Raw genomic sequence first — 19,206 nt, forward strand, 5'->3', positions numbered from 1 at the left:
TTCTCCATCTCTCTCTCTCTGTTTCTCCTCTCCTGTCTCCCTCTCTCTCTCCATCTCTCCCTCTCTCGTGTGTTTATCAGGGCTGCATGGATTTAGGATGCTCGCCTCGGCATATATAAGCATCTCCTCTATCTTTAATGCCTCTGCTTGAAACCTGCACTTTTCCTGCCCCGGGGAAAATAATCCCAAATCCACCTGTCAATCAGAGGCTTGCATTACCGAGAGGAGAGGAGCCTGCCATCGGCCAGATGGGGAGGACACTGTCTGAGGGACGGGAATGAGTCTGAGAGGAAGGCCTCCGTTACTGTGGAGAACATGACAGCCTGACCTTTTATACCATGCATGCCTGGGGATTATTCCTCTGGGGCTGCTGTTGTGAGTCATATTCTACTGGCTGGGGTGAGAGGGCTGTTGGCGTGGGCCCTGTCAATCGACAACCGGCTAAAAAAAGGAGAAGAAAAAGGAACTGAATTCCGTTTCCCTCTTCTCCTTGAACGGGTGTAATTGTTATGGCATAGTGTTCATCCGTATGAGGGGCAACGGAAATCAATATGATCTCGGGCAAGTAATATGATATCGACAAATGCCTCTTAATCTTTAGGAAGCTCAATGCAAGTCACATTGGCCTATTAGTGTGGAAGGGAAATAGAATTGGGATAGTCATGAACTCTTAACACCACGATCAAGACAACACATCATTATGTCTAAATGGGAATTAAAGCAGGGGAGAAAAAACAATCAGAGCAAAGACAATTACCACAGATCAGACAGACCTCTGTCAGAGGCATGAAAAGGCAGTTTGGGAGGATGCTATTTCTGTGTGTGAAAAACAAAACAATTCAAATATTAATCTAAAAGCACTGCACCACATGCATGGGGCTGTTTAAGAGTCTGTGGCTCTAGATAGAATCGATTATGCCGTTCTCACTACATTAACATTCTGTGTAGGTCGGCAGCACCATGGTGTTAGTGGTCAGTGGAGGGCTAGGACATTGATTAGTAATTAAGACCCCCACCTCAGTATTTAATGAGCTAAACGAGAGAGAAATCTGAGGGCCGGTTATTTTTCACATTTCTCAGAGCACAACAGTACTGTTTCCCAGAGTCCTGGGATATGGATTAGCGCCAAGCCACTGAAAAATATGCTATGCATAAATTATCCACCAGAACATAGGAAAATCATAATAAATCACACTAATAGAAGCCGTGTTATTGACATTGGTAGATGAGATGATGGCCTCTATTTTCTCTTGTAGGTCTATGTTACAGCTGCCTAGCTGATGGAGTAGATCTTTGGGGGCGATGTGGGATATTTCTGCCAGGAACGTCTTGGCAGAGGATGGTCGACGGTGCACTCTCTCACTGTTGTGGTAGTGACACGTAGGCAGTGGTGTCAGGTATGTGTGGGCTGCTCTGTCAGCTACAGAAAGTTCATGGCCCACTCCACACGGAGTGTAGGAAATACCTGAACGCCCTGTGTGGGTAGGACTCTACAAACAGGTGCTAAATACATGGTAAATAACATTTAAATGAGACAGCTAGCACTGAACATGAGGTAACAATGCTTAGTTGTCCAGTGTCCTCCAAAGGGCCAGGGTTTCAGTCTAGAAGCATGGTTTCGACTGCTCCTACAGTTTTGCTTCGATACTGCAGTTTAATTGACGCACGACCCAGAAAGCAAATTTCCATACAAGGCCACATAGAGAAGTCCGATTTCAAAGTTCCTAATAAGACATTTTAGTCATCACCTTTGTGCACAAAACATACATTGAACTATTGAAATAACTGTCGGAGGCCAATTTTTTTTCTTCATCACTGACAGCCGAACATATTAAAATTTGTATATTCATCCAATGTCTGCCATGTTTTTGGATGAGGTGATGATGTCACTGCTCGCGCAGCTCCCTGTGTACACCGAGTGCTAGTGCGCATGTAATGTTTGTCCATATAAACCGAACGCATCCAGGATATAGACGGTCCGTGAATCAGTGTATGCAAACGTGAGTTTACCTTGAAAATAATACATCTTGAACGCATTCTCCAGTTCTTATTATACCTCAGTGGTGTCCTACTCAATGTTATGGGCACAATAATTGTAGCCTGGTTAAACACTAGGTTCACCATTATTTCCTTTCAAACAATGGTTGGCAGTCTGGTTTAACTCGGCTACAGTAATTGTCCTGAAGTTGATTTTTTTAATCAAATATATCAGCGTAAAATACTGTATGATATAGTTGGCCTCTGATTCCATCCTTCTAATACTAACTGATGAAAGCCAAATCCAATATAGATGTTGAAAATATTCTTAATATTCCTTGGCCAGGAAGGTGAAGGCTGACCTTGCTAAAACAACTCTAGAATTCTTCAGGCTTTTACATTTCTCCAAAGTGATTGAAATTATAGATAACCGACACATGAATGAAATCAGAGTCCAAATAGGAATGTCTCATGTTTCCTGTGTTGCTAGTCAGCAGAGACCCTCTCCAGACTCTGTGTCTCCTATAAAGCTTGCAGCCAGCAGAAAGCTGCAGCATGGAAACCTACACACAGCATCCATCCTGACACTGATGAAATTATGGAGAGTTGCACAGGGCCCCTAGAGGAACAGGGGTGCCTGGTGCCATGGATGTAAGTGCTGCTGGACAAACTCCATTTACTTCCCCCATCTCCATCCGTGGAGACTTACTCTCCTCTCATGACATTCACTCTCCCTGACAGAGACCGATCAAAATATAACTTATTTATTTATGCATGATTGCTTCCAGGAACGGCATGTGTGCTAAAGATTTTGTTTTCCTGGAAAAAAGAACACACCGACGTTCTGACATTGAGTTTCTGAGCAACTATGCGATCATTTGATAGGCTGTAATTCAATAGCCCACAGTTTTCAGATCAGGTACATTGAAACGTTTAGAAGGAGTGGGCATGGTGAATCATGCCACTTGCTGCTGGGAATTAGGTTGAAGTTCAAAACACTCAAGAGTTGTGCGATGTTGCATTTATGTTTGTATTGTAAAATGTGTAAAAAAGTGTGACGTTTGTCTGACATGAAAGTATATTCTGATCTTCATAATGAGGAGCTAGAGGCTCAAAATGCTGAGTTTAATGCAGATGTGTTTTACCTGGGTTGCAGTTTACTACGGACAGTGCGAGCAGTGAAGAGGCAGGTTTAATGAGGATATCTCAGATGAATTATTCATATCATCTTAAGTAAGCTCAGCCTGGTGGGTCAAGAATGTAACCTCTGAGCTCTTAGAAATATTGCAGTTCTTTTGGATTTAGGTAAATAGGATTGGCCTGTTACTGGTTTGTGAAGAGGTACTGAGGCATTCAACTTTGTGTATTATAATTAAAAGCATGTGATGACAGTGCCAGAACAATATCAACAGCATAAGCGTATCACAATAATTTTAGGAAAACAGAAGCAGAAGGAAATACATCATTTGGACTAAAATATTCAGCCAAATAATCACCATGACCATAAATTTAAATGTTTGCTTACTAATAAACCTTTTTGTGTCCCCTTGCCAAATAAAAGTCATTTGACAGAGTAGCTACAGTAAACTTGTAATGACTTGGCCATAAAACACGTTCGTCTTCATTTGTCAATGGTCGATTAACAAGATTCGCCCAGTGTTTTACTAGCGTATTCATGATCATTCTGTAATTGCCCTAATGTTGTTACTGAAGATTTGTAGTAATACTCCTAGGCATGTCTGCCAAGTGCATCATACTGCATGAAAAACGACTCTGCTTTAAATCTCAGCTGCGGGTGACTGCAGGATTTAACATATGCACTGCTCTCCATTGAATAATTGTGGGGCATACAAAATGAATTGAAAATATGCTTCATCAGCTCTCCTAATTTTTCACATCCTCACACGTTAAACATCAACGCGGTGTTCGCATGTTTGCCCTTGACATTAGCTGAATTGTATATGTTTTTTTAAACAAGTGTTAACAGTCGAAACTTGAATACTATTCAATCTTGAATTCAAGCATTTGGCTTAGTTTTTTGAGAAACTACAAGGTGGGGTGTTTGTGCTTTCCAGTTACGTTCCACTTCAGAAAGAGAGAGAGAGAGAGAGCGAGAGAGAGAGAGAGAGATTGGATTAGATGGTTCGATGAGTTTATTAGTCACATGACCAGGGTCACAGATATAATTGCAAGGTACAGTGAAAATCTTAAACTCCAAGCTCCAACAGTCAAGGTCAAAAAGAGAAGGGAATGAAACAACAACAATAATAATAATATCTACATATTTATAACTGTAACAATGATACACGTCCATTGGAGGGTGGTGGCAGGGTAAATGTGCAGGGGGGGAAGGGGTTGAAGGCCCCTGACTAATCTGTGAAAGCCCATAGCTCCACACACTGGAGAGAGCACTGATGAATCAAGGCCACTGCTTGGTTTAACATTGACAAACTCCCTGAATTCCCTGTGTTAACAGCGAACCAACTGAAGCAAAACCAACACAAACAGAAGCACAATATGGTTTTGGTTCAACAAAAGTTATGCCAAAGAGCACCCATCTGGGACAGGGAGAGCCACCACACAGGCACTTTCTTTACAGAGCTTCTCTAACATAAATCATATATTTAAAAAAAAACTTCATAAAAAGCAGCTGAGTGAAATGAGGTGGATGGCTGTGGAAATGGATCCGATAATTGACATGATTTTCTTCTCCGTCTCCTTCAAAGAGTCCTGATGAGCAGCTGCTGCCATTGGAAAGTGTTATTGCTCATTAAACCATAACTAGCCTGGGCTCACTGGGAAGAGGAGGATCAGGAGAAAGTGTGAAAGTCGAGGCCGAGGTGTAAAAAAAGAATATATCCCTGCAAATAGAAGATCCATTCTCTGAGCCGAGGGGGCCAGGAGAGGTGGCCAGTAGTCGGTGTGGGGTTAAGTCAGGATCACACATACCGCAGCAACAGACCTGCTATAGAGGAGGACGAGGCACTCTGCTCCTGGTTCCAGCTGTCAATCTACTGTGCAAAGGGGCCATGCTTGTCTAATCCAAGGAGGTACTCAGACTCTTCATGAGGATTTAGAATTCAAAAAGCCCTCCTGAGCGAGTTGACCAAATTGCAAACACAACAGTCAGCTAAACTGCGACAGAACTGATAGAAACTTCGTTAATCAAGGATCCTCAAAAACTCAAGTACACTCAAGGAGTGCATAGGCTATAAGTAGATCAAATGAAAGCACGCCTCCATCCACATCGACTAGGCTGCAGCAGAGCAGGTTGAGAGCTTCAAATTCATTGGTGTCCAAATCACTAAAGAATTTGAGATCCAAATACGTGGGAAAAAAACATGGGCAGCTGGTTAGCTTGGGCGGGGGTCCCTGGGTAAGAAAATGTTGAAGACCCCTGTTCTACATAATACGTTCCTATCTGAACATCGGCCAACTACTGCCAATGTTTGTCTATGGAGACTGCATGGCTGTGTGCTCCATTTTATACACCTGTCAGTAACGGCTGTGGCAGAAATCGCCGAATCCACTAATTTGAAGGCGTGTCCAGATATTTTTGTATATATAGTGTATTTCACAGCGGCTTAGATGGTGCAATGATTATCTACATCATACTTGCTTGTTTTGTCACATAAAGTGAAATTAGGCAAACCATTAGAATTTTAGGAAGCAGGAAATAAAAAGCAATTTCTGCATTGTGCACCGTTACGGGACAAAGACAATGAAGTGTAAGGCATTGGTACCCAGGCTCTAATACAGTATGTCTCTCTCCTCATTGAATGGTGATCGAAACCACTAGAAACTGATGGTTGTAACTTTATGATTGAATTTGAATGAACTGAATGATGAGGATGGAGGGGGGTGAAGATGGGTGATTGAATTTAGAACAATAGAACTCTTCCCCAAGCGCACAACTCACACCCAGGTAAAAGACACCTCTTTCGTTTCTACTTTGTCAGAAGAAGCTGTAACTGGACTGTATTACTTACCAATGGTGGAAAAAGTACCCAATTGTCATACTTGAGTAAAAGTAAAGATCCCTTTAACAGAAAATGACTCAAGTAAAAGTGAAAGTCACCCAGTAAAATACTATTTGAGTAAAAGTATTTGGTTTTAAATATACTTAAGTATCAAAAGTAAATGTAATTGCTAAAATATACTTAAGTATCAAAAGTAAAAATAATTTCAAATGCCAAATGTTAACACGTTTGCTGAAATGACATCTCAGGTACTCAAAACTCTAAACACAAAACAGTTAGCTAATTTACCCAAACCCCACAGACATCTTGTAAAATGAAACACAATCAAAATCATATACTCCCTGCTCAAAATGACAGTTTTCCACATGGTTGCTGAACCTATGGGCCATATTCCCAAAACTCTAAACACCAAACACAAAACGCAAAACTCTACAAATCTCTAGCAAATGCAAACACCACATTCAAAACTGTTTTTTTTTGCATCAAAATGAATAGCTCTGTCTACCAACCAGCACACTGATGTGCGCAACACAACGTACTACAGTATGAATATCTCATCAGTAGGTTTATGCCTTTTCAGTGTTACACTGAAGCCGGTTGTAAAAGATTGTTACAGTAATGTATACATAAATAAACACGAATGCAATACAGTAACAAAAACATTGTCATTTATTTCCAAAATGCAGTATTTTTGAACACGTGTTGTGTATGTAACACTTTCCAAACCCAACAGGAGAAAACAAGGAAAAACATTCAGTAAGATAAAGTGTTTTCTGTACAAAAATAAAAAATGAAAGTGGCTCATTCTTTCAAAACTCTAAACACAAAGAGACAAAATACACAAAATGTAAGAAAAAAAACATTAGGCTGCATCCTGCCCCCTATTTTGGTCTGGCCACAGCACCTCATCTACATGACAGGCGATGTTCTGCCTGGCTAAACAGCAGGGAAAGAATCTTCTGGTCGTGACGGATCCAGCCGAAGAAAGCCCCCACATCAATTTCACCACATGCAAAGGGGCATGTGTGCGAGGGGATGGCGGTCCTAGACCTTCCATCACCATAACGAAAAAAAAAAATCTTCAATTGGGTTTAGGAATGGGGAATATGGTGGGAGGTATAGAACAATAAATTGTGGGTGGTCGATGAACCAGTTGCGGACCAGAGCAGCCCGTGAAACTCACGTTGACAACATACCTGGGCTGCTCTGGTCCACCCCTCTGCTCGGCTGGAAGGAGGATGCCATGTAGTGTGTCCAGGAATGCGATGGGAAGGGCGGTGTAGAAGGGACCAAGGTTGGCATGGTGATGGAGGACACCTTGCTGGCTAACGGCTGCGCACATGGTGATATTCCCTCAACGCTGTCCAGGGACATTCACAATGGCACGGTGGCCAAAAATGTTCCGTCCTTGTCCCCTTCTTTTGGCTAGGCTGAAGCCAGCCTCATCAATGTAAATATAAACGTGCTGAATTGCAGCAGCATCCAGATCCGAGACTCTATGAAACAGACAGGACAGTATGTCACATAGACCTAGAGAAGTCAATATGGTGAGACACAATACACTGGATTATAGTACTATAATGTGTCTATAAAGTGCTGATATGATAGTAAATTCACAGTATAGTACTTACTTACACATATTCATAGCGCTGTTCTTTAACCCTCTCTGAGTTGCGCTCAAATGGCACCATGTTTCATCCGGATTCGGTTGCGCTGTAATACACGGTCCAATATAGACAAGCCCACCTGGTAAATGTTATTGAATATTGTGTTCTTTGCAATTATGTGGTTCTGGATTTCTCATTGTCTAATGGTATGGTTTGCCACCACCATGATCACAATAGCAGTCTCCTGTTCTGGTGTGAACAGCCGGTGTCTTCCACCTGGCCATCTCTGTTCTGCAGAAGATCCACCAATATGATATGATTGGTTACAGTAGGCTAAAATAATTTATTTTCTTTCAGTATGAAATGACATTACTGTAACATTGGCCAACAATCACTGAGTAACATAGGCCTGCTGATATGTCGGACTAGTGTACATACATAAAGAGCATAGTGTAGATGGTAGGTAACCTACCGGTTCTCATTTCTGAATGTAGATGCAACCGTGTAGTGGCTCAGGTTGGGCTGAACTCTCGCCTCCCTCATACTCAATCCATTGTTGTCAACCAATGTGGCCCTGATCTCATCTGAGACAACTCTCCTTCCTCGTACTCGTCTTCCTCTCACTCATTCATCTTTAGATCGTGCTTCACCATTGACTTCCATTTTCCTCCAAAACAGGAGAGCTCATCTGTGGCCTTTTATATTGCTAAAGCGCTGATTTCTAAGTGAACAAATCAGCAACTAGTGTTTACACCTGTCAGGAGTGGGTGTTGCCAATTGATGTATAGAGCTTGGCATCGTGATTGGCGTCGCTTTCCAAAGCGACTAAAGAGATTTTAATTTTGAATATAATGCCTAATGTGGAGAACTGTATGTAGTGTTTTGCAAAAAGTGTGATATAGAATTGAAAACTGAGTGTAAAGCAGGAATTGTTCTTGCAATTTTGCAGAATTGGTTTAGGGATTTGGTGCATGAGTTTCAGGTTTCGGTGATTGCGTTTCAAGTTCCAATTTTAGTGTGTCAACAATTGGGGAAAACGGTAAACTCTGCATACAAATGAGACACACAAAAATCAAATGAATCTAACTTACTGACAACCGAGATCACACTAATGTGACATTCAAAACACTACTATCAGAACCTATTTCCGTGTAAAGACTAAGATGTTGTTATACTGTTTACTGTTTGTGTGTCCTCAAACAAGAGAGGAACACAAATGGAAAACATTTAGTTTTATATTTCAACACGGTCTGATTGCAAAGTGAACATTCACACAATTAGTGTTTGCACATGTCAAGAGTGAAAGTGATTAATTGGTAATTGAGCTTAGCTCTTGAATAAAATAGATTTTAGTTGTGATGGTGGTGCCAAAGGTAGAGAATTGTGTGTTGTGTTTTGGAAAATGTTTGTTATAGAATTGCAATCGGAGTGTAAAGTCAAATATGTGACAGAAGTATTGCAGCTTTGGTGTATGGTTCTGCTAAATGAGTTACGGGTTTGGGTAATTGTGCATCATGGGCTAGTTTTAGTGAGTAAACAATTGGGAAAAACTGGACTAAGCAAACCAGCACCATTTTCTTGTTTTTTAAATTTACGGATAGCCAGAGGCACATTCCAACACTCAGACATCCTTTAAAAATGAAGCATTTGTGTTTAGTGAGTCCAAATCAGAGGTAGTAGGGATGAGCAGGGATGTTCTCTTGATAAGTGTGTGAATTGGACAATTTTCCTGTCCTGTTAAGCATTCAAAATGTAACGAGTACTTTTGGGCCTCATTTGGGCCTTATCTTCTTTCTTTAGGAATAGAGTGAAGTAAAAGTAGTCAAAAATAGAAATAGTAAAGTACAGATACGTCAAAAAACGACTAAAGTAGTACTTTAAAATATTTTTACTTAAGAACTTGACACCACTGTTAACTACTTTAACTCTAGTTCTAATGGAATCTACAAATCAAATGTATCTAATGTATTACACTGTAATGTTTTTCTTGTAAGGAAAACGAAAAGAGTCGAGGCCTACATGTTGCAGTATGCCTTTGTAAAATAATGCAACATTTTGCCTTGACTCCATTTTTTTACTTTTACTTTAAAGAATATATTTTCACAAATACGTATCTTTCTTCATGCAATATTTTCACAAATATTTATTTATGCAATGTATCCTTTACAATTGTTTATGCACTGTTTATAAAACATATTTATCAAATGTTGGTACTTACCTTCAATGCAAATAATTTGACTGCTATTACTAAACAAATCCAAAAAATAAAATTGATCAAATGTATTACACTGTAATGTTTTTATTGTAAGGCTGGAAATGCTATATAAATCTCCCCTCGCTGAGAGTCAAATCAGACACTGAGTTCAGAGTACAATGTGTGTAGTTCACAATGGACGCACTGAAAGCATTGCAGATGCTGCAGAATTTAGATGAGCTGGAGTTGGATGGAGGATCGGATATTGAGCCCGAAATCGACTTTGCTGATGACAATGGGTCTTCACCCGATTTAGATGTTGACTTCGAGCCCCCTCCTCCGATGCCTGAGTCTCGCCGCAGAAAAAAAAACAGAACAGGGCCAACTGAGAAGATGATCCCAACCGGGCAGTGAGACAGGAGTCTGGGAGGGATGGCGCGGTTTGGGTAGAAAATAGCGACAAAAGCGCATTTGACCTGCGCCTCTTTTTCATTCTACTTTGACAAAAGAAGCTGTCACTGTACTGTATTACTTACTATAACTCTAGTCTACTTGTTGTTTGTGCATACAATTATTTATGTATTAGGCTATTTATCAAATGTTGTTGCTTAGGCCTAGCTTTATGGCAAACAATTTGACCTGCGCGTCTTGCTGGTTGATAATCTCTATTTCCTTTCTACTTTGTCAAAATAAGCTGTAACTGGGTGGACTCTAAGTGGACTCTATTGCTTACTATAACTCTTGTACAGATCAAATCTACCAATACAATTTAGAAAATGTATTTCACTGTAATATCTAACTGTGTTGCAGTTTCCTTTGTAGTATAAAACATATCCTTACATTCATTTTATTTACTTCAAAATATACAATTATTCAAAATAACCAAATATTTTTAAGACATTCAATCAATCAATATTTTTTTGAAATTGTATTTATTTAGGTTGATAACACAGTGTAGGAATCTGATGCGTATGCTTACGGGGACGGCTGACAACGTTCTCTAGCAGAAATGCATATGCTGAAAGGCCCAGAGGTTTGAGTGTTAAAGGTTTCATCTCCACGCTTTCCAGCAGCTCAATAGGCTGCTGTGAAGTAGCCTCAAGCACAATAGACCAATCCCATGGTGGGACTAAAGGGTTGTGAACTGGTCGTAAGTGACGCGTCCCCTTCATGAAACAACATAACACGGGATGTTTATCAGGGGTGTTTTCCCACCGTGTTCTTGTCAAAGCCTATATGACAGGCCCGAGATAGAGGCTAGATAGGACCGTGGAGAAAGCCTTCCCTCTGTCCAAAAGGTTCGGGCAGAAGAAATGTTCAGTTTTCGGTCACACCACTTCTCAAATATGCACCACTTATTTCCATACAGCATGTAGAAGAGGCCCTAGCACTCTGGATAGTCTCAATGACTCAGAGAGGCAGGCCTGTCTCTCACGGGCCAGGATGGCGTTCAGGAGAGTGTGGAAAATCTCTCCGTTCGCTCGGGTCAGCAGATCCCTGCATAACGGGAGTTGCCAATGCTCATCGTACCGCAGAAGAATGATATACGCTAACCAGAGCCTGCCTGACCATTGAGGGACTTCCCGCACTCAGACTAGTGGGGAGAATGAGGCTCAGAGGAGAACTGTTTCACCATTTGGGGATGAAGTTTCCATTCCCCGTGATGGGGATTCCCTGTGGACAATAACTCAGCTCCTTCTTTTAGTACGCTTCGTACATAAGTCACGGGTAGTGAAAGAAGGTGACCTTTGCTCCCCAGAATAATCCTGACGTATAGTCTGTATAATTGACATTCGGGTGCCGAAGACGTGGTTGTCGATTAAGGCAGCCCCCCCCCCACCCCCACCTCTCTGATTCAGAGGGGTTTGGGTTAAATGCGGAAGACACATTTCAGTTTAAAGCATTCAGTTGTACAACTGACTAGGTATCCCCCTTTCCCTACCCTTTCCCTTAAAAAGCGCAGTGAGCGAGTGCCGCCCTGGTGGTTGATGTATGCCCTCACAGCCGTATTGTCCGTTCTGATCAAAATGTGACAGGGAGGGTAGAAAGTGTTTCAGTAAAATAAATGCTGTCAGCAATTCGAGGTCATTTAAATTCAAGGTAACTTAATTTATTGCATTCCCCTCGTGAACTGCGCCCCAGCTCGTCTGTCGCCCCCACCTTCCTCGTTGCCACTACCCCTAAGGAAGTGACAGAAACGAAGATCGAGGGCCTCTTCCAGTGACGGAGAGCTGAGATACATGCGAAGGTCACCTTATCTGACGATTGATGTGAGACGTGCACAAAGACGTTGGGCAGATCCCCAACGTTGGAAGTCTCTCATCCTCAGCAGGCCAAGTGCTACTACTGAGATGGTGGACGCAATCAATTCCAGCACTCAGAGACATATTCTGAGCGTGACCGAGCACCCCCTGTGTAACAGGAAGAGGCACTCTCGGAGTGACGTGGTGCAGTCGTCCGAGAGTGTTGCCTGATAAGAGAGAGAATCCAGCATTACACCTACAGTTGAAGTCGGAAGTTTACATACACTTAAGTTGGAGTCATTAAAACTCATTTTTCAACCACTCCACACATTTCCTGTTAACAAACTATAGTTTGGGCAAGTCGGATAGGACATCTACTTTGTGCATGACACAAGTCATTTTTCCAACAATTGCTCACAGAGAGATTATTTCACGTATAATTAACTGTATCACAATTCCAGTGGGTAAAAAGTTTACATACACTAAGTTGACTGTGCCTTTAAACAGTTTGGAAAACTCCAGAAAATGACGTCATGGCTTTAGAAGCTTCTGATAGGCTAATTGACATCATTTGAGTTAATTGGAGGTGTACCTGTGGATGTATTTCAAGGCCTACCTTCAAACTCAGTGCCTCTTTGCTTGACATAATGGGAAAATCAAAAGAAATCAGCCAATACCTCAGAAAAACAATGGTAGACCTCCACAAGTCTGGTTCATCCTTGGGAGCAATTTCCAAATGCCTGAAGGTACCATGTTCATCTGTACAAACAATCGTATGCAAGTATAAACACCATGGGACCACGCAGCCGTCATACCGCTCAGGAGAAGACGCGTTCTGCCTCCTAGAGATGAACGTACTTTGGTGTGAAAAGTGCAAATCAATCCCAGAACAACAGCAAAGGACCTTGTGAAGATGCTGGAGGAAACAGGTACAAAAGTATCTATATTCACAGTAAAACGAGTCTTATATCAACATATCCTTTAAGGCCGCTCAGCAAGAAGACACTGCTCCAAAACCGCCATAAAAAAGCCAAACTACCGTTCACGACTGCACCTGGGGACAAAGATCGCACTTCACAAAATAGATGTCATCATGAGGTAGGAAAGTTATGTGGATATATTGAAGAAACATCTCAAGACATCAGTCAGGAAGTTAAAGCTTGGTCGCAAATGAATCTTCCAAATGGACAACAAAGTCTAGGTATTGGAGTGGCCATCACAAAGCTCTGATTTCAATCCCATATAAAATGTATGGGCAGAACTGAAAAGGTGTGTGCGAGCAAGGAGGCCTACAAACCTGACTCAGTTACACCAGCTCTGTCAGGAGGAATGTGCCAAGATTCACCCAACTTATTGTGGGAAGCTTGTGGAAGGCTACCCAAAACGTTTGACCCAAGTTAAACAATTTAAAGGCAATGCTACCAAATACTAATTTAGTGTACGTGAACTTCTGACCCACTGGGAATGTGATGAAAGAAATAAAAGCTGAAAGAAATCTTTCTCTCACTATTATTTTGACATTTCACATTCTTAAAATGAAGTGGTGAAGCTAACTGACCCAAGACAGAGAATTTTTAGGATTAAAGGTCAGGAATTGTGAAAAACTGAGTTTAAATGTATTTGGCTAAGGTGTATGTAAACTTCCGACTTCAACTGTAGGTATTCTATTCTCTGTGTTGGCACACAACAGCTTTTTATCTGGTTGAGATTGAGATGTAGTATCCAAATTAAGCTGTGTCTCGTACCTGTAAGAATATTTTGAAGATAAATACACAACGCAGATGAGAGGTCAAGACTACTAAAAGTCAACAGAGTACTAACGGTCAATAGGGAATTATCAATGGAAATAGTTGGTTTTCAGTTCAACATCTGTTAGGAATGTCAGTCCTGAACTCATAGCTATATGTGGCATGTTCTCGTTGGTCCAACCTGAAATAGGATACTTGTTACTTGGCCATTGGCCCAATTTTATTGCAAGGAATTGTAATTGGTCAACCACAGGCTAGGTCTGGGTTATAAAACTACATCCTATCCCATTGTTCTGTGGAGAGAATCACTGAGGAGAATCACTGAGGCGAATCACTGAGGAGAATCACTGAGGACAGGGGAGCATAAACATCTACCATGTACTTCCAAGCATGATTTGTCCGCTGTGAATAACCTTATTTTCCTCCCCCTGATTTGCTTTGGGGTCTGTGTTATTAAAGAATAACATCAAGTACTAACATACCGCTTGCTCCAGGGATGGGGAGCAAAGCAGGTAATCATCTATGTAGGTGTGTTTCCCGGGAGTGTGAAAGCTGCTTCTACACATTTTCTGAATGTTCAGGGAGCTAGCACTAGCCCAAATAGGACAGTGAGGTATTCGTAGGCTGTGCCTTGACAAGCAAGACTTAGAAAACTCCTGTGTGCTGGCAGTTTATTTGAAAAACGTTTCCTGCAGGTCGACTGATATGAACCAGCAACTTTCGTTTGAGAACCAGGAAGTACCGGGAGTAGAAGCCTAGATGGCTCTCTGCCGATGGTATTACACTGGCCGTCCACTTCGCTTAATAGAGAGGCGATTTCCTGCTTTAGTATCTGTGTCGAGTTGCCAGTTGTTATTGATTGCAAGGGTTGTCTCAGAGAAAACTGCAGTCTGTACTCCTTTGGAACTGTGGACAAGAACCAGGGCTGGACTGTGCTTGTGCGCCAGTTCCCTGCTCTTGCGGTGAGTAGCCCACAGGTTGGTTGACTCATGCTCACCAGTGGTGCCGGAGCGCACTCTGGTGGCATTAGAGCGAGTCACCCCTTCTTTGTATTAATTGAAAAGGGCAGTGTTAAAAACACTGAGATATGGGGACAGTGATAGGTGGCTAGTGACAGTTTGTCTTCCTGCTTCAGCTGCTTGAGAAAGAGCTGAGGGGAGAGCTGTGGCACGGAGGGCATTCAGGGTTAGAGTGGGCTTCCTCTGTCTTCCTTGAGAGCGAACGCATGAGAATGGGTCGCTGCACAAAGGAAAGGGGAATAGGAGCACAGATGTGCCTCTCCCCCATTGTGGTGTGTGCTCCACCCGAAAGGTGGAAAACTAGAACACAGAGTGATCTGTTGGCTGTCCTTCTCTACCGCTGGGGCGGGCGCCCTTTCTTTTCTACAGGAAAATCAACTGGACGGGACATCGATGCGGCTGAAGCGAAGGGCCGCTTCTCCACTGTCTGACTCTGTACTAAAACTTGGACAGTAGGTTTGCTGCATGCTCTGTATTTGGTCGCTCAGTAGCACTTAGCTCGTAGAGAGGGAGAGTGGAGACCTGGTTGCCACGATATCTGGGTCTGCAAGGCAAGCTAAGATAGTGGTGAGCTAGCTGAGGTAGGCTGCTGAACATTTTGCCCAGCATAGGTTAGCAGTGGTACAACCAGCCTTGCCGCGTTAGCTAGCCAATTAGAGGCCGTCTCGTAGACCGGATCACAGAATAGAAGGACCGGTTCAGTTAGTAAGCACTAAGCAAGTTAATGCTAGGCGAACTAGAAAACGGGAACTAAGCTAGCAACAGCTAGGTGGTGGTAGTTAGCATTAACCGTGATGGCTAGTGGCATAGCTTAAGTTAGCATGGGCCGGTACTTGGTCATCCAGTGTTCACTCAGTGGGGTAATAACCTAGCTATAGCTAGCACCTCATTAGCCAAAGAGATCCGCACCAGTAGCATTGCTTCTTCGGTCTAGAGAATGTCTTTTGACCGTAGCATGGTGTGGTGTATCCAATCAGCCAATGAAACGATTGAAAGTTAAACGTACTAAATGAGAGAGCAAGCTGGCAATACCACAATAGGTGGGAGAGCCAGTAGCAGCCAGCATCCCAGCATCATCGAGCTGCCAGCGCAAGAGCAAGGTGGTTTGTGTGCCTGTCTCAGACGGGGTAGCAGTGGACAATATTTATTGATCCAGGGGTTTCAGGTTAGGCCATTGTTAATCCACTATTACCCTTCCTTTGTTCCAAATTTGTGGAAAAAGGCCTGCTAGCCTGATAGCACCTGCTGCAAATTAGCCTTGACAGGCGTGAGCTAGCTTATTAGGTGCCTAATGGCTAGCTGGGGCGGGAACTGTGTATAAAAGCTATAGCCGTGGTGGCTTGTGTAGGCGTTAGCTAGGTTCTTATAGCAAGCAGTGCTTGTGCTACCGTATGTGCTGGTAGGGAAGTCGGTCTGAGCTAGAAAGCAATGCTTACATGGATAGCTTGCTTTCCAACGAGCTAGCCAAGTTAGCTTGTGCCTTGCAGCGTGGGCTTACCAAGTCTCTGGGCTTACCTAGTGGGCTAGCAGCCTAGTTAGTTAGCACAATGTTAGCGAAAGGAAGATAGCTCTTTGTTATTCTTGCGACAAACAAAAGCGTGGCTCTCGATCGATAAGCAGTGACTCTAGGACGGTCGGTAGTGGGTTGAGCTAAACAAGAGAGCGAGGTAGAAATTCTACCCTTTCAAGTAGAAAAGTTAGCCGGTAGGATAGCTAGCATTGTGGCGAACTAGCCACGTCTCAGTAGCTAGCTGTGTGATGCTAGCTACGAATGGAGACGAGGGAAGAAAAGCAGTGAAGATAATTCTTACCTGAAACAAAAACATTCCTTTCGGTAAAGTCACCCAACACAAAAAACGAAAGCTGAAAAACCCAATAATGTGTGATTGTTCCTGCATGTGGGTATTCCTGCAAATACATGAACGCCCTCCCTTGAGCATCCCATTGGTTCCTGCATGTACACCCCACTCCAAGCACACCATCTTCATACTTGTGTGACACTTTTGATATTCTGAATTTCTTCTGATTCTGATTGTCTATACGATTCAGTGGGTCAAAAGTAAAAGTATTATCAGAGATTTTCAGGGCCGAGGACACTGTCTAACGGTGTCCTAGATGGCTAGCTGCTGGTGGCGCCCATGACTCCCACCTCCCACCTGCCTCCCACCTGCTGTTTACCGGCGTTCTGCTAGCTAGCTATAACACAGTGTCCTTCATTCCCGCCTGCTGAACACCTGCCCTCACCGTTGTTAACAGAACTGCGGGAAAGCAGTGCCTGACAGACAGGGGCGAAGGACACTGTCTAACGGTGTCCTAGCTAAATGGCTACCATTGTTGCCCCGCCTGTTCTTCTTCTTCTGTGAGTTTATCAGCAGTCGGCATCCAACGTTATGGAGCACACCCGCCTCGCACCTGTGTACTGGAGTCCTAGCTTAAAAATGTACCAATAGAAGTAAAAAGAGGAATGCACACAAGCAGGAACGACACACATTGTTGGCCACAATAGGCAGAGTGTAGCGGCATAACCTTAACGGCACACCTGTGAACAATTAAATAGGAAAACAGATCAAGTCATGCCAAGGAAAGCTAGGCAAAACTCTTCTGTGACAAAGAGAGGTGAGAATGATCAGAGGGTCGGCGAATGGCTCTTTAGTATGAGGGGAGGGACTCCCTCATTCGCCACTCAACCTGTCTGTCTCCGACAAACGTCGTCTATGATTGGTTCTTCAAGCTACGTAGAGATTCTGTTGAATCCCACTTGTGACATATCAAAACAAATAATTGAAAGAGAGCGTCTCTTACCATCAAACTTTTTATGTCTGGAGACGAAGGTGCTTCGCAATTCTTTACTAGTTTCATCAACCAGGTTCTCTAACTCCAGCTTGCTTTGTTGACCAAACTTGTCCTCCATTTCTGAACTGCAACAGGTATTGCCCTGGGGACATACCCGGAGATGGTCACCTGCAAACAACAGAGATGGTATTCAGTCACACAGATTCCTCATGACCCCCATGCAATGTTCCCTCTAATTTCTTTGGGCACTGAGCAAATTTAAGGTCTGCTGTGTGCAAACTCGAACGTTGTGAAAATTCTGTGCAGCTTCTGGCGTGCATTTACTGTGAACACTGAGGCTGTATCCACTTTTAGGTTAGAGTTTTAACAGTGGTGAAGTGGGCTACTGTGACTATTTCATCATAATGTAGGCCTACCAGAGTGGCCTATCATCAAAAACAATGGAGAAAAACTTATCATAACATTTTAACATGGAAATTGCTGTTTTGTCATTCAGCCTACAGTAGCAGCCAATGTGTGGTGTTCAATGCCTACATTCCATGAGACAAACATGCAGGGCTTGACATTAACCTGTTTATCCATCTTCAGATAAGGAGGTGACTGAAAATGTTGTGTTTGATGCAAAATAAAATGCTTTATTAATCCCATACCATTATTACAGAGAATCAGACTAATTACAGTGCCTTGCGAAAGTATTCGGCCCCCTTGAACTTTGCGACCTTTTGCCACATTTCAGGCTTCAAACATAAAGATATAAAACTGTATTTTTTTTGTGAAGAATCAACAACAAGTGGGACACAATCATGAAGTGGAACGACATTTATTGGATATTTCAAACTTTTTTAACAAATCAAAAACTGAAAAATTGGGCGTGCAAAATTATTCAGCCCCTTTACTTTCAGTGCAGCAAACTCTCTCCAGACGTTCAATGAGGGTCTCTGAATGATCCAATGTTGACCTAAATGACTAATGATGATAAATACAATCCACCTGTGTGTAATCAAGTCTCCGTATAAATGCACCTGCACTGTGATAGTCTCAGAGTTCCACTCTGCCTATTGGCAACTTAGCTTATTCAAAACCGTCTTAAAGTACAACACTTTCCCTTTAAGACATAAAATAGCTCTTTATTATACCCTGATGAAGACAGCTTGTCTGTCAAAACGTTGGACATAAATATTTTTGCATCTGAGCCCCTAGTGTGCGGCTCTCCTTTATTTTTTCATAAAATAGCTCTTTACCTGACTTACTTTCCAAAGATGGCTAGAAATGCCCGCTTATTGTGCTCTGGTTGGAAGCAACCACTCAACCATTGTTGACTAGAAATGAGCTATAACTGGGATTATAACTCAGTAACTAGGAACGAATATGAACATATGCACGTGGCTAAATGCAGCTCTCACTTTGATCTCAAAACAAGCGCATCTACTCATGACTGCTGTAGCCTAAACACAGTCCAGTTCAAAGTGAATGGCACAGATCCATATATGGCAATGGCTATTTGCATATAGGCCTGAGTTATGCATGTCAATGCAATAGAATCCTAATCCAATGCGCTCATCCTACAAAAAAATCTCTAGCGCAGCTAGATTTGCATACTAAATCTTAAATAGTTACGTTTTGTTTGGGTATATTACATTGAAAG

General features: G+C 42.5%; 1 protein-coding gene across 2 annotated transcripts in view; it reads right to left on the bottom strand.

The window, feature by feature from the left end:
- The window catches only part of LOC110520166 (glypican-6), a 113,722-nt gene that overhangs the window by 76,393 nt on the left and 18,123 nt on the right, over window positions 1-19,206 (bottom strand). For both annotated transcript variants that reach the window (XM_021597293.3, XM_021597292.3), the window contains exon 2: window positions 17,571-17,729. In XM_021597293.3, the coding sequence (XP_021452968.2) occupies window positions 17,571-17,729 (159 nt within the window). The remainder of the gene's footprint in view (window positions 1-17,570; window positions 17,730-19,206) is intronic.

Source organism: Oncorhynchus mykiss, chromosome 3 (assembly GCF_057628025.1).
Source record: "Oncorhynchus mykiss isolate SJ-2025 chromosome 3, ASM5762802v1, whole genome shotgun sequence".
NCBI classification, from domain to species: Eukaryota; Metazoa; Chordata; class Actinopteri; order Salmoniformes; family Salmonidae; genus Oncorhynchus; species Oncorhynchus mykiss.